The sequence below is a fragment of the Hydra vulgaris genome, chromosome 11 (genome assembly GCF_038396675.1).
Source record: "Hydra vulgaris chromosome 11, alternate assembly HydraT2T_AEP".
NCBI lineage: Eukaryota > Metazoa > Cnidaria > Hydrozoa > Anthoathecata > Hydridae > Hydra > Hydra vulgaris.
The window spans coordinates 14250773-14268095 of record NC_088930.1 but is presented as its reverse complement, the minus strand read 5'-3'; the positions used below and the strand labels follow the sequence as shown (position 1 = coordinate 14268095).

At 29.6% G+C, this 17323-nt stretch overlaps 1 protein-coding gene across 2 annotated transcripts in view; it reads right to left on the bottom strand.

Moving 5' to 3' along the window:
* The window catches only part of LOC100210703 (diacylglycerol kinase beta), a 44671-nt gene that overhangs the window by 9207 nt on the left and 18141 nt on the right, over positions 1-17323 (bottom strand). For both annotated transcript variants that reach the window (XR_010641789.1, XM_065810196.1), the window contains exons 8-17: positions 12841-12960; positions 12546-12572; positions 12310-12403; positions 7559-7653; positions 4326-4439; positions 4123-4221; positions 3907-4049; positions 3341-3501; positions 3185-3235; positions 2996-3037 (exon numbers count right to left, since the gene is read on the bottom strand). Coding sequence is in view for 1 of the 2 variants with exons in the window: in XM_065810196.1 (XP_065666268.1) it covers positions 2996-3037; positions 3185-3235; positions 3341-3501; positions 3907-4049; positions 4123-4221; positions 4326-4439; positions 7559-7653; positions 12310-12403; positions 12546-12572; positions 12841-12960 (946 nt within the window). In the remaining variant the exon portion in view is untranslated. The remainder of the gene's footprint in view (positions 1-2995; positions 3038-3184; positions 3236-3340; positions 3502-3906; positions 4050-4122; positions 4222-4325; positions 4440-7558; positions 7654-12309; positions 12404-12545; positions 12573-12840; positions 12961-17323) is intronic.

Genomic DNA, 17323 nt, shown 5'->3' with positions numbered 1-17323 from the left:
GGTTTCTTCGGGTGAAACGCAGAGTTCTTCTGTCTCCAAACACGACTGACACAGTTCCGATCAAACAACTTTATTTTAGTCTCATCTTACCATAATATTTTATACCAAAAGCTTGAAGGTTTACTCAAGTGCTCTTCAGCAAAGTTCCGGCGTTTTTTTATGTGAATTTCCTTCAAGAGAGGGGTTTTTCTTGGTGACCAAGAGGCAGACTAGTCAAAAGATGGAAGGATTTCCACCTCCGAACAGTATCACCAACTGTCGAAGTTGGGATTTTAACACAGATGAAATTTTTCTATATCCCAAACTATCTCTGTGCAGCTGAATAATCGATTTTCTAGTTGATTCAGACAATTCTGCAGTTTTAGACATTGTTGAAGAGCATTAAATCTAGGCCACATTTCAATGAAGATGTCAGGTAATGAATGACTGCAGTTAGAAAGATTCTATGACGTTCTTTTGTATTCTAGAATGTTCCAACGTTTTCTGATTCTAGAATATTCCCTCGAACATAACGGATAACAAATTATTGGCGAATCAAATTCTTTTTTTATGATGTGTTGGATACTTTTTGAACCTTAACTTTTACAAAATTGCAATTATCAAGTCAACATTTAATGATATTGTTGTTTTGATATGATATTTGTATTTCCCATGTAAAATTACATTAGAATAGTGTTTGTTTATGTTATTTTGTTGAATGGTCTTTAATTAAATAAAGTTTTTCCTTTGTGTCGGATACTTTTTGCACCCACTGTAATTCAAAAACACTAGGTTTAAAAAATTAAACACATTGTAAAATTAGGGTGGTTCAAAAAACAACTTTTTTTAGTCTGCTGCACTTAACTAAATGTGTTCTATATAATACAAAAACACGAGGTTTAAAATTTTTTTGAATAAAAAATATTATTAGGGGTGCCTAAAGAACCTTAAAAATTTGACAGGTCTCTAATATTTAAAATAAAAAGATTTTCTTTAAGTATGTCAACCTGGTACTCAAAAGAAGCGAAATAATATAAAAACTTCAATAATAATAATCAATTTACATAAAAAATATGTTTAAAACTTAAAAATATTGACTTTTCTTATTTTCATCTTGAAAACAATAGTTTTTTAGTGATTATATCTGAAAAAAAATATTTTTATGTAAATTGATTATTATTTTTAAAGTTTTTATATAATTTCGCTCCTTTTGAGTACCAGGTTGACATACTTTAGAAAAACTTTTTTTTTCAAAATATTAGGGACCTGTCAAATTTTTAAGGGTCTTGAGGCAACCTTAAAAATATTTTTTATTCAAAAAAATTTTAAACCTCGTGTTTTTGTATTATATAGAACACATTTAGTTAAGTGCAGCAGACTAAAAAAAGTTGTTTTTTGAACCACCCTAATATATATATTATATATAGATATACTATTGTTGACTATTTTAGTTACTTTATCCCATATGGCTTTTCCAGAAAAAAAAATAATGAAAAACAAAAGATTGCTGCCCAGCCCAAACTCATAGTCAATGCAGCACACTCATTAATCATCCTACATATTTAATCACTCTATGCATTCTACTGAAGTCCATGTCAGCAGGCTAATTTCAGTATGCTGTCAGACAGCTAAACACGCAATATAAGCTATATATATGCAGTGCTCAAAGTGAGGGGGAATGCCATTCTGTCATCTTTTTAAAAATAATAATCCATATTTTTTTTAAATCTCCTAATATAATTATGATAAGGCGAGATGGTATTTTTAATTTACTGAAAACCACCTCGTTCCTTTTTGAATATATGTACATATATTCATAAAGTTTTTAAGCAAATTCACCCTAAACAAGGCTGCAAGCAATGACTAAATAAGTTAAAAAAAAACAAAAAACAAAGAAAAGAGTTAAAAAGCAAAAGAATACTTAAAGCAACAGAAAAAATTACTTAAGCAACAGAAGATTGACAGAAAGTAAACTGTATGAGTTAAAAAAATATTAGGATGGGAGTTTCAAAGCATTGATGCACAAGGAAAAAAAACTAGATGAATAAAAGTTTGAAGTATGAAGTGACAGTTACAGTAAAAGGATGTGATTTTACTGAATGACAACCTATGCGAGGTTCAGTTTTAGTTGATAGAACAAGTAATGGTAGCTTGCTTAAGAAGCCACCATAACAATTTTTGTAGAAAAAAGAAAGAAATGCAATCTTATGACCATGGGACAGAGGTTCAAGCTTAGCAAATAGAACAGGTGCAATAACATTTGCAATGCAATTTTAGACCTTTTCTAAAAGAAAGAGGACCTGATTAGAAGAACCAGCCTAAATATGACAACAGTATTAGAGATATACAAGAGATGTAGAAAATGCAATCAGGACTAAAAAAATGGCAACCCCGATAAAGAGAGACAACCTTATCAGATACTAACTATCCAATGGAACATGTATACGGTTTCCATGAGTGGTCAGTAGTGAATGATAATCCAAGAAGACATAAAGTAGAGGACTAGTAAGTGCATTACCATCAAATAAAAATCATCAAATAAGAAATCAATAATATTGCAATAACTATTAGCAGAAACAAACTGAGGTTTGTTTGGAGTGAAACAAACTGAGATTTATTTAGAGTGAAACAAACTTAGATTTGTTTGGAATGAAACAAACTGAGGTTTGTTTGGAATGAAACAGACTGAGGTTTGTTTGGAGCCACTTCGAGCCCAAACTGTCACCGAAGAGAGATCATATTCAAGATCAAGCTGTTCTAAGCAATCTAAAAGTGATGACTTTTTGTAGACTAAAGTATATAGTTATGTTGTCATATAGTATAGTATATGTCATATAGTATATTATAGACTAAAGTATATAGTTATGTTGTCAGCAAATAGAGCCACCTCAGAGGTAATATTATCAGGATGGTAGGATGGAACTTTGTGGTACCCAAGAGATTATACCTTAATAAAAAAAATAATTTGAAAGAATATTAAAGTTAATTTAAAAGTTAACTATATAACTATTGATACCTCCACCCCATCCCAAACAGCGCGAAAGATCATTTCCAGTACCTAAAAATGAAAACTTTAATGCTGCATTTGCACAAACATTTTTTTCTTATAAAACAAAAACAAAACAAAAAAAGTCTTTCGTATAAATTAATAAATTTAATAATTGAAAGTTAAAGAATCTTTATTTAATGTTTAAAAAAATCTTACCCAAAGGAAGTATTGACATTGGAGGGCGCTCCTTTAAGCTAGACAGACGATCTAAAAAATATTTTTTAAATGCATATTTTTTCCCACATGCATGGTTTTTGTCAACCCAATATACTTTTAACAATAATTTAACATGAAAATTAATAGCTAAAGAACCTAAAGTGGACAAAATCCATCCAGCTGTACCATCACCACCACAACACAAAATGCGAAAGTTTGGAATTTGGGAAAAAAATTTTAGACCAGGAAAAGGCCCTGCATCAGCTAAATTGAACACTTGTCTTGGGTTTAGTAAGTATCTAAACTTGTTTAATAATCTAAAAAAAAAAGAAAAAAAAAAAAAGAAAATAACAAACATACAAAAAGCATTTTCAACATTTTCAGCGTATTTATAAATTAACATTTTCATTTATATAATATATACTTATAAATAAATTATTTAGGTAAAGCACAGCATTTCTTAAGTAATCATAGACTTAATAGTTTTTTTAAAAAACTTTGAAATTTTTTTAATGCTTTTTTTTTTTAAAAGCAAAAGTTATCTTTTATATTTATCATAAATATGATTGGCTAGTATTAATAACAATATTCAAGAACAAAAATTAGGAATTATAAACTACAAAATATTTAGAATATAACTTAGCACTCTTGACAGATCATTCTTGATCTGTATTTACAAAAATGTAATCAAAAATATGCACTAGTAAGAAATAACTGCTTACTTTGCACCTTGCCTTCCACCACTTTTTGGATTAACAAAAACTACTAATGGTTGACTGTTAGGTAATGGAGAAATCATCATAGGTATACCGTCATAACTAATTACAGAATTTTTCTTTTCTCTTACATTACGCCCTCCACGTTTCTAAAAAGCCATTAATGATATAAAATACAAAAAAATTTGAAAAAAATTTTATTCATTAAGTATTAAAACATACTGCAGTTTGTGGTGTAATGCATATTGGAGGTAAAATGTGAACACGATGTTTGCCTAATGAACATTCTACTTGCATGTATTGAACACAACGATTGTGTACCTAAAGTATATTTAATGTTAACGTGGATTTATTCTGCACTTACATTAATTATATACAAATTCTCCAAAACTTAATGATAATTATTTTAAAATGCAAATAATTACTTTGGCTTGGCACCACACACAATGCAGCCCTGTTAAACAGTTCATTTTAATGGTTTTATTACACTTTGAACATTTCCCAGAACAATTTCCTTCAACCCAATGGTGGTCCATAACCTAAACATAAACTTTTACATAACTTTCAATGAAAAAATAGATAAATTTTCACATTTAAACTTAATAAAATATAGGTAAGTTTATTGACTGGCTATTTAAACCTTTCTGCTTACTTGGTGTATATTACATATATTTAAGATATATTGGTAAACATTATGAGATTTAAAAAAAAAAATGATCTGAAGTTTAAGTCTCTAATTGACAGAATATAATTTAGTTAAAACTATTAGTCAACATATTAGTTAAAACTATATTATTTTATTAAAAAAAAGAATTTTTTTTAACAGAAATATAACTTTTTGAAGAACTCTATAATAATTTATTATTATATCATATTATATTGTTATATCATATTTATCATTATATCTATTAATTTATTATTATATCATATTATATTAATATTAACATTATATTTCTAGAACTTTCTAAAACTCTCCTCGCAACAAATTTGTGCATTTCTATGAAAAATGGTCAGCATTGAAAAGTTAATTCAAAAAAACTTTGATCAAACTAGCTTAACAAAATTAATTGAAAGAAAAATGATGAAACTTTTTTGCAGCTTCAAAAACAAAAGATGTGGACTTCTAACATGATCAAAGATCAAATAGAAAGATGTGCTTTGGGATAAAAACTGAAAAGAAGTATTCCGTTAGTCTAAAGAGTTATAAATTGAAAATCTAAAATTTATAAATTTCTACAGACAATGTTCATTGAACATTGTTAAATATAAAAGTTTTGTATAAGCTATCATTGGGTAAAACATTTTTACTTCATTTAATAAAAGAAATCTGGTAAATTTCTGTTGCATTGAGGGCTGGGGTGAATGTTAGAGTTATGGAAGAAAATAATAATTCACACATGTTATTTTAGAGATCTAATCTACTTGAAAAGTTTCAATACCTTAGAATAGGAGCACTTTTATTAGTTTCAACATCCATAACCTTCCAAAAATAAAGAACTACTCTAACCTACCACAAATAAAGAACAGCACTTTTTATCATTTTGGAATAATTACCATAGCAAGTATCTGTAAGGGTCAGGATTTGGCAGTGCTGGAAAAAGAATATCTTAGCATACTACCCCATAGTTTATCAGTGAAGTCGATGTTTTTGACAACTTGATTAATTCTGAACTCAAGAAGAAGCAATTTAAGTTCTTTGAACATTAACATGACTGTTATTATTTAATATTAGACAATATAAACAATATAAAATAGATTACCTAAATTTACCTAAAGACAATATAAAATAGATTACCTAAATTTACAATTAAAATTTTTTTTTAGTGTAAAAAACATTACCAACAAAGTTGCAACTTGCCCACCAAAAGCCATCAACTTTTGGTGGGCAAGTTGCAATCTGATGCTGGCTGACCAACATCAATAGTTGGTCAGCCAGCATCAGGCAGTTGACCTAGTTGCTCAGCTTGTAGCCATCAGCTATAACTGCCAAACAGCAAGTTGCATATTCAAAGCATGGCTTTAATCTCTAGTAAAAACTAAAGTTTTGGGTAGTTCAATTTCAAAATATATTTATCAAACTTTAAAAAACACAATAAAGTGTTGGAATGCAAGTAAACGAGGAGATACTTTAGAGGAATATAATCCAAAGCAAATGCAATATTAATAAAAAAACTTTTTGATTTTTTCTGCTGAAAGTATGTAGAATATCATCATTGCGCAGTGTAAATATGTGTAAAAACAAAAAATCATTAGCAATATATGGCCTGAAAAATATTTACTGTTTATTCTGTAAGAAGACAACAAACAATTCATTAACAAAAAGATTGATTCAAAAATAAAATAATTCATGCTCAACATGGAGGACACTAAATGCTCATACTGATACAAAAAAATTCATGCTACTTGTAATCATCTCTACATGTTTCACAACATAAAAGTTACATGTGCTGATCCTCATCGTTTTTAAATAATAAAAGTTATATCTCTGGAAACATTTGCTTGAAAGTCAAAGTCTTTAAATGAGCTGATATATTATTTATTCTCTTCAAGTAAAATAACCATATTTTGGTGTGCATTTTTCTACTATATTTTTTACATTCTAAGTGAAATTTTTTTTGTAACAGATGTTAAATTTATCTACATTGTATCCAATTAAACCCCATTTAATATATGTGCTGAAACCTCTTCAGATGATTATTTCAGTTTGACACCATTAGCAACAGTTAATACAAAACTAACTGCATAAAGATATTTTGTATTTATGTGTGTTTATATATATATATATATATATATATATATATATATATATATATATATATATATATATATATATATATATATATATATACACACACACACACACATAATATACTAAGGATTTGGCCAAACAGTAGATTAAACAAATATGTAGTGTGTCACAACATTCTATTTTGCTAGACAAATCATCTTTAAAAAATCACCTGGGAACCTGGGTTTACACCTTGGATATACTGATGAATGAAATATGCCCATGGGATCAAAAATCAGATAATAAATTAATTTTATCCTATGCATTAAAAGCAGAAGAAAAATATTTTCTATTATGTCATACATTAAGGATGTAAATATGTGAGTTGTATCAGTAAGTATTACAGTAAGCCTCAACAATTTGTCTCTACATTAGGAAGCTAATTTGACACTTAAAAAAATTGGATAAAATGTCAAATGAGTAGAAATAGGGGCTCTAAAAAATTGTTATAATTTAAAAAACCTTACAAAAAATTAATTTTTTTAATTTTTTTGAGACTGATGGAAAACATAAAATATCTTTAAACTACATATAACCAGCATAATAACCATAAGACCATTGATTTAATCAGAAATCACTTTTTCTGCTGCAAGACTATTTATGGGACAAATTCATTCATGATCAAGAAATCTTAAATGAAGTTTAATTGCTTGTGGTTTCTAAAACATTTTTTCAATTCAATAAATAATTTAAATTAATGTGCTATTATAAATTTGTTTAAGAATTTTCTATTAGTTTATATAACATAATTAGAAGTATTGTGTATAAAGTAATATATACAATATAAATATTAAAATACAGATCAAATAACTAAATGATTAAATCTAAAACTATAATTAATATTTGTATGAAAAATAGATAAAAAACTACCGTAGCTTTCATTTTTGACTTTGACTCTGTATACGTTTGAATACAAGAATTTGGGACTCTTTTCACACATCTTTCATGACACGTAAAATGACAAACTATCAAAAATATTTAAATTAATTTAGAGAAATAATAAATTTAAAAAAATTAAAAATTCATTATTGATAGTGGTTTAATAAATATACAATATTTGACATACATACATATATTCATACATAGATGTATGTGTGTGTGTGTGTGTGTGTGTGTGTGTGTGTGTGTGTGTGTGTGTGTGTGTGTGTGTGTGTGTGTTTGTGTTTTTATATATATATATATATATATATATATATATATATATATATATATATACATACATACATAATATATTTGTTTGTGTGTATATATATATATATATATATATATATATATATATATATATATATATATATATATATATATATATATATATATATATATATATATATATATATATACATTAGGGTTGTCCACTATGCAAATTTTTTTTCAAAACACCGAGATTGAAGTTTTTCCCATTCTACTATTAGAATACTATGTAAAAATATTTTTTACAAAATTTTAATAACTATTTTAAAATCCCCTTAACGCTCCCACAGACAAGTCCCAAACTCATATTTTTAACAGCAGCAAAATTGCATACATTTATTACAAACTTGGTTAATAACATAATACAACTTTTAGATATTGAAACGATTTATTATTATATTTATATTACTGTTATGATAATTTACAGCAATATAATGCTAAATATTGTTTATTACAGTGAAATAAATTTAAATAATAATGCTGGCAAAAAATTGCCAAAGTTTCAGAAACAGAGTGAAAGTCGGCATCTTTGCCAATCAGTTCAAGTCAGTCTTCAGATACTTCCAACTTGACTTTGCCTCCATCGTCCACAGGAAGACCTACAACTTGTGCATCTACGAACTTTTGGCTGATTGGACACCTATCACCATCAATTACTGGTTCCAAGCTGCCTGATTGCCAACAAGTTTTAAATTTTTTTATTTTCCTACGACATGATGAAGAAAATGTTCGAAACCATATAACAAAAAAAGAAATTGGGCATACATTTATTGACAATGTGGTCACTTTTTGGAACATGGCATGCATCAAAACAAAAACAAGACAAAATTGTCTGTTGGATGTTATGGCACTTTGGAAAAAGTGGCACAGCTTGTCTAAGAACATGAATCGTGAAGGTGATTCGGGTGGGAAATGTGGCAACTTCTTGGCCAAGTTGGATTGCCTTTTCGATTTCGGGTCACCTGATGTCATCGAGGAAATCACGAAATCCAGATTTTTTTCGTCACAAAAGAAAGATGATTATTTTGCTTTCTACTTAAAAAAATAGACAGAAAGGCAACCATGGATGGTCATGATAAAATATTTGAGATCAAGGCACAATTGCAAGCAGTAATATACAATCGGAAATTGATACTAACTGATAAAGGAAAAAAAGAGTAGAACATGAAGGAAGACTAGATGATCAGGATAATGAAGACATGGAAGTCAACGATGAAGAAGAAAATAGTGATCAGGATATTGCAATAGCTGTTACCGAAGTAGATGCAGGTATGAGGTGGGACTTGAATTATGAACCTCCAATGGATATGTGATCAGAATTTGTTATTCTTTGCATACCCAAAAGAATTATGCAATGTGAAGACATTACATCAGAAGCCAACAGGCTGAGGCTGTCTGATAATCAGACAACTATGATGATTAATTCTGCAGTGATTCTGGATGATTTTGATATCTCCAGATTGACATCTTGTTGAAGCAGAACTTTAAATCGACAGAAGATTGCTGAGAATGTTATAGTGTCAGACTTAACCGTCCTCAATTTGTTGGGATGGAAAACTGTCCAAAGACCTAGTAGGTGAGCAACTTGAACAATTAGCCTTGCTCGTGTCTGAAGCTCTGGAATATTTTGAAGGAAAATTGCTGGGAGTTCCTGCTCTTTCTGACTTAAAAGGAAAAACTCAAGCCAATGCAACATTGGATCTCCTATATGCTTGGGATTTCGGCGACAATGTTGCGGCACTAATATTTGATACCACAAAGAGTAGCAGTGGCATCCACAATGGTGCTGCTAAACTGATAGAAGAAAACTTAGGTAGAAAACTTCTTTACCTTGCTTGTCAACACCATATCTTGGAAATTTTCGTCAGAGTAGTTTAGAAGAAATTGTTGGAGATATTTTTGGACCAGATAATAAGTTTTTTCTGATTTTAAAACATCTTGGCCAACATTGGATAAAGAGTTGCCAATTGAAACTTTAGAAATTGAAGGCACATTGTTGAAAACCATTAAAGAACAGACCATAAAGCATTTGACACATCTACTTGCAAACGAAAATGGTGCAACATTTCCATAAGACGATTATTGTGAATGTGTCGAAAACACACTTATCACATTTGGGCAAACTCCCCCATGTGGTGTACATTTTCTGAAACCAGGAGCCATCCATCAAGCATGGTGGATGGCTTGTAACATCTATGCTGGCAAAATGTTCATGTTTTCAAGACAAATGCCATATGACGAGGAGATAAAGATCAAACTTTTTAGATAAAATCAATTTCTTTCACTTTTCCACACATCAGTTTGGACAAAAGCAAGCATTGGCGCTGATGCGCCTTTCAATGATCTACAGCTCATTCATGACATAATGAATTTCAAAGAAATAGACAAGGAAGTTGCTGATGTTATTCCTTCAAAAATGAACAATCACCCATGGTATTTGATTGAAGAGGTAGTTCCATTTGCTTTCTTAAGTAAACATGTTTCATCCTCTGTGAAACTGGAGTTGGCTGCAAAACTCTTGGAAATTCCAGCGCCAGAGAGTTTTTGTCTTGGAAAACCGTTTTTTCATAAAACCATTCGCCAAACAGGTTTGACAAATTTTTTGGGACCTGATCCATGCATTGTTCAGTATTCTTGGTATCAACACAGACTAACTTGCTAAACCAATTCACCAGTGGACAGAGCATCCAGGTTACCCAGAAACTGAGAAATTTGTTTGTACAGTGGAGGTTGTTAACGATACTGCAGAGAGAGGAGTGTAACTAATTTCAGAATTTGCGACCATAAATACCAGTGATCCACAACAAAGAGCATAGCTGCTGCAGGGTGTAGAAAGTCACAGACAACAATATCCTGATTTTGACAAAAAAACACTGGGACAATGAAAATACTCATTAAGAAAACACTTAATTTACATTTTTTCAAGATTTGTTATATATTTAATTCATAGCACAGAACAACACTGAGTCAGACTGAAAAATAAGTATATGATTTGCAAGCTGTGTATTGAAGTGTTGATTTTATTTCCAAATAATGAAAGAAAATGACACATGTAACTTATTACCGTTACTTTTTAACTGAAAATTACTATAGTTTTAAAACAAAAAATGGGGCTTGTCTTTGGGGGCGTTGAGGGGGCTCTAGATTAGTTATTAAAATTTTGTAAAAAATATTTTTACATAGTACCCTAATAGTAGATTGGGAAATCCTTCAATCCCAGTGTTTTGAAAAAAAATTTGCATAGTGGACAACCTTAATATATACATATATATACAGTATGCAAAAAAAATAAGCGTACACTTAAAAAAATCATAATTTTAAAGATTGCATCAAAAAAATGAGTTGTATGTTTATATATATATATTTATATATATATATATATATATATATTTTTGTATATATATATATATATATAATTAAAAGTTTTTTTTAGATATCTTATCAAGTATTGTTTAAAGAATTTATTTGTGTATTGCTGAACTAATTGCTTTTCAAACCTATTGAACATTTGATCTAATGATGCATAGAATTGACTGCAAAAAAAATAATCGTACAGTTCAAAAATAATGTCAAATTGATCAAATTCCATGAAAATTAGTACCAAGTAAAGTCTCTTTTAGCCTTGATGGCCTTATCTAGATGATTTGGCATTGAGTTGATCAAATTTTGGGTCTCTTCTGTTGTTATTTTATTCCATACCCTCATTATAGCTTCTTTCAAGTTGTCTTTGCATCTAAATGGTCATTTGCCAATTTTTCTATCCAAAATATACCACAAATTTTCTATTGGATTCAAGTCCAGACTTTGAGATGGCCATTCCAAAACATTGATGTTATTTATGTCAAAGTACACCTTCATTTTCTTAGTGGTATGTTTTGGATTGTTATCCTGCTGGAGTATGAAATTGCTTTCCATTCTAAATTTTTAAGTATATGGTTGCAAGTTAGCTTTGAGAACTTCACAATACATTGAAGATATTTTTAAGTGTATAATTATTTTTTTTACATACTGTGTGTGTGTGTATATATATATATATATATATATATATATATATATATATATATATATATATATATATATATATAATATATATATATATATATATATATATATAGATTTTTTATATATATATGTTTTTTTTTTTTTTTTTTTTTTTTTGTTATTAACCTCCTCAAGGCAGAAGGCCACTACAGATGAGGAGGCTACTTATTAGTGGTTATAACCCTCTCTCAACTCTATAGCTCCGAAACACGAATCTTGACAAACAAGGCCGCTGCGCGGAGAAACAAGTTGAAGATGTACAAATTTATACATTCATGCATGCATGTATGTATGTATGTATGTATACACATATAAAATCCAAGGCATAATTAACACTTTTTTCCTATAATTTTCATTAAAGTAATAAAAATAAATTATTTTTTACTTACAAATGCAAACAAGCCCTTGTTTACGGTGAAATCCTGTTAAAGCACTATGACAAATATTACAGTAAGCTTGTGACTTAAAGTGCTTCATTTGCCACTAAAAGAAAATTAGTGTTAATGTAAATAAATTTCCGAGGAATATAACTGTAACACACAAGATAGATTAAATGTATTCTAGAATTCTTTTTCTGAAGTAATAAAATTAGAATTATCTTGACAATATCAAATAAAAACTCTACCTGATGCTTGCCTTCTTCATCTACCTTCTTAAAAATTAAAAAAATAAATTAAGATTAGAACGTTAAAAAAATCAGTAAAAAAAACAAACAAACCCCAAACCATAATATTTTAATAAACTGATTATAATTAATACAATAATCATATTCAAGAAGGCCTAGTACTGTTATATTATATTTTGAAAAACCATATTATCATTTTGCATAATTAGTTAATATTTTAATTTAATTTTAATTTAATAAAATAATTAAAAATCAATTATAACTAAAAATGACTTGTATAAATTAAAAAGCTTACTACATCCATTCCAAGTAATACTAAAAAAGGAATGTTGTTCATTCCTCCTTTTATAAACTCTTCAATACTAATTTGTCCATCAGCATCACAATCCATGTCTGCCAACATATCCATTAATATCTAATTAAATTTAATGAATAGAAAAAATATATAGGAATATACACACTTTAAAATTTACATATCTTGTAACATTCACAACAACAACACACACACATGACGTGGTGCTTACTGACTGGTGACTAACTAGCCATCAAGAGTTAAACTAGTAAATTTTTAACAGTTACTTTAAACTCACCAGTTGACCAATTACTCGCTTATTTAACAACCCAATCAACAAAACAACATGTATGAAGCTAAAAAAATCTTCACTGCACAAAATCATTGATTTCCAAAACTGTTTCAAACAATGTTGTTGAAGAATATCATTTTTGGTTGGAGATCTCCTGAATAACTTTTTTATTCTAACTTTTTTAATTTTCATTATTGTTTCACAAAGATTGTCTGCCAATTTAGTTACAACTTTGTTGGCCAAATCTTCCTGTCATTCCCCACTTATTTCATCATCAGAATCTTCATCAATTTCATTAACTTCTTCATGTTCATCATCAGTGTTAAATTCTTTGAAATGTTTCATTTTGTAAAGGACATCAACAAAAGCAAGATGAATACCATGGGAGTGACAAAGTTAATGAACAATAGTAAAAAGTTTTCCTTCCTTTTTTATAACAATATTGCTTAATTTAAAGATATTTTATAAATATTTTATAGAGTTAAAGACTTTAAACGATTTTTAATGTGGTTTCAAATTAAATTTAATTATAATGTGGTACTTTAAAATACACAATTGACGTAATTTAACTTTTAACAATGTAAATATGGATATTATGTAAAGTTATATCTACTTGCGTTACGCTGTTGTGCAACAAAATCGCATAAAAAGGTCTGTATGTATGTATACATATACATATATATATATATATATATATATATATATATATATATATATATATATATATATATATATATATATACATATATACATATACATATATATATATATATATATATATATATATATATATATATATATATATATATATATATATATATATATATATATATATATATATCAGAGTGATAAGTTACTGTGTTAAAATTTTTTTTATTATTATCAATTTGGGTCATAATTGCTCTTGTTTCTATACATGAGAGGAGACCTTAAACTAAAAATGGAGTCCTTAAGCCAAAAATGAGTCCTTAAAAAAAAAAGTCCTTAAAAAAAAAAGGAGTCCTTCAGCCAAAAACGAGACAGATTCAGTAATATTTAGAGGTGGCGCAAAGTTGAACAATTTTAGCAGACACTAAAAATATTATGTAATTTTTCAATTTTTTTTGGCTTATCTGAAGTTATTTCATTTTTTTTCGGTGGTTTTATTTTATATACTTTAACCTATGTGAGAGTAAGTATTCATAGTGAAATATAATAAATGTATAATAATTTTATAATAATCAAATATAGTAATCTGTAAAATGAGATTTTAAAAAGAAATATATTATTTGTATAGCAACCTTTTTTGCTTACTTTCTTAATTTTAATTCAAGTCAACTTTTATTTGCTTTCACTACTTCTCATGCTTGTATTTCCTGCACAAGTCTCTCTATTATTAATATGATTATTGATTATTGATTAAGTCAATTATAATTTAGTAAGTTTTAGGTGACTAAGTCAATTATAATTTAGTAAATTAGTTTATTATTATATCACACGCAGTTGTCTCTAATTTGAATTCTTCAAAGATTCCAAGGTAAATTAAATTTTTAAAATTAAATTAAATATTTATATATTCATTGTTCAAACTAAAAATTGTTATCATTAAACTAAAAATTATCATTCTGTAGTAGATTAATAGTAGTAGTACTAGCTTATTTCAATCATTCATTAAATTTTTTTAAATGTTTGCATGAAACAGGAGTTTTCTAACATAAACAAAACTGGCAAACTCTAGGCAATCCTTGTTGGTTCATTGTTTAGGTAAAAATGGCAAAAGCTCCAACGACGAGAAGTTCTGCCAATGTGTGGTTAATTGAAAAATCAACCAAAGAGTTGGAATGCTCCAGACTTCTTTTGAATCAACAAGTTTTTTTTTTTTTTTTTTTTAAATAATTCACCTCCCCAAAGCCGAGAAGGCCACTACAGATGAGGAGGATACTTGTGGTTATCACCCTCTCTCAACTCTATAACTCGAACTCGAAACACAAACCTTGACGAACAAGGTCGCTGCGCGGAGAAACAAGTTGAGCGCGGTACTACCAGGGACGTGGTGGGAATCGAACTGTACTGGCAAACTTCCTCTACTATCACAAGAAAGAAAAGAAATCATTAAACTCAAGTGCCAATATTACCATATCATCTGTCTTTCATTACTGGGAAAAAGCTAGGATACCGACTACGCCAGTTAGATACGCTGCCAAAAAATTGTTGAAGTTACATCATTGTCTACAAGTCATAAAAAAAAGTCACACAAAAAATTTTAAGGGATACAGAATCAAAGAGGAAGTTTTCAAAAATGATTTACATGAACTTTTTGATGTTTTGCAGATTATGCACAATGAGAAAGACAAAGTGTTTCTGGTATCCCAGCAAGAAGATCTCTCCAGTTCCAGTTTTGGAGGTATGGATAAGCATTTGGCCCAACAAGAATATCGAAAAATTAAACAGGCTGAAAAACATTCAAAACAAAAAGAAAGGGATGCTGAAGATGCCAGGAAAAACCAAGAAGTGGCCGCTTCAACTCTACTCTCAGAACATTCTTCCAGCTCTTCCGCTTCTGAAACTGAGTTTGTATCTGATGATGAACTTTTCAGCGTTTCCACAAGGCTACCTCACTCAGCTCCAAAAAGGTCAAGGAATAAAATTCTGACTCCAGACTAGAACCTCACATTTGACCGCATTAACATTATTGCTACTTATGTTATTGCTGCAGCTGCTCAAGCCCTTGAACATGATCTGGATAGCATTTTAGTTTCTCGCAGCACTATTCATCGTTCTAGAATGGATACACGCAAGTCCAAGGCAGCCAAGGACCAAAAATCATATTCAACCCAGGTACCACTTCTGTTGCACTGCAATGGAAAACTCCTACCAGATATTGTCCAGAAAAATGTAAAGGTAGACAGAATTGCAATCCTAGTTTCTGGAGCTGGAGAAGAAAAGTTACTTGGGATTCCCAAAATCGTAAGGGGAACAGATGAGGAGCAAACTAGTGCCTGCCTTGAACTATTGGATAATTGGCATCTCAAAGACAAAATACATGGGCTTGTGTTCGATACAACAGCCTCAAACACTGGCCTAAAATCTGGAGCTTGCACAATTATTGAAAAAACTCTCAAGGAAGACCTTGTGTGGATAGCATGTCGCCACCATGTTTTTGAAGTTATACTTTCCAGCGTATTTACATCCACATATCTTGGAGCTACCACTGGACCTGATGTAGGCTTATCCAAACTATTTCAAAAAGAATGGCCAACATTTGACCAAAGTGAATATGATACTGCTGATGAAACGCTCTTTAGTGGATCCATGACTGATCTCCACAATGAAATGGTTGCATACAACAAAGAAGCTGAAAAAAGCCATCACCAACGCCAAGAAAAAAAAAAGCGTGCTAAGACTATGGCAAGCTTCTACAATTGTGCCTCATCTTTCTTGGTGGTTGCCCAAAAGAAGTGCAATTTCGAGCACCTGGAGCCATGCACCACTGCTTTGATGTTCATACAAAATGACCACTGCTTTGATGTTCATACAAAAGCCGCCATGGTTCAGAATCTTAAACATACCAAAAAGAAAACGTCACCAAAGATAATTGAAAACAAAACATTCAAGTTAGAAAACCCATTGGAATTATACTTACAAGCCGAACATTTTATCTTTTTGACCTTCTCATAGACAAGGTAGCAGAAAAGGCTCAAGTTTTTCTCTTAATGCCACCCAACCTTTGACAAATGGATCCAATTTATATTCAGTTCAGGGAAACTGCCAGACAAATGAAAGTAGTTAATGACTGTGCGGAGAGAGGGGTTGCTTTAATCCAGACCTTCAATTCTTCGATAACAAAAGACCAAAAACAAAAGCTCTAGCAGGTTGTCAGCACTCATTAGAAAGCCTTTCCAGAGCCATCAAAGCGTCTGTTGAAAAAAGTCTCAAAATAAACAATGCATCACATTACAATACGTGAATTAAGTTCAGAATAACTAGAACCTCTTTAAATCGTGATATTTTATTTTGTTTTTGTTTTGTAACAATTTTCTTGCTGAAGAAACCAAATTTTCAACTATTTCTTGTTTCTTCCATCGCAGCAACATTTATTATTCAAAATTGCACCCCTCCCCCTAGTTTTGTTTGAAAATTTTTAAAAATTGGCTAAAATTGTCCATATGCGGGAATAGAACAAAAGCAAATGTGACCCGATTTTTAATTTTTTGG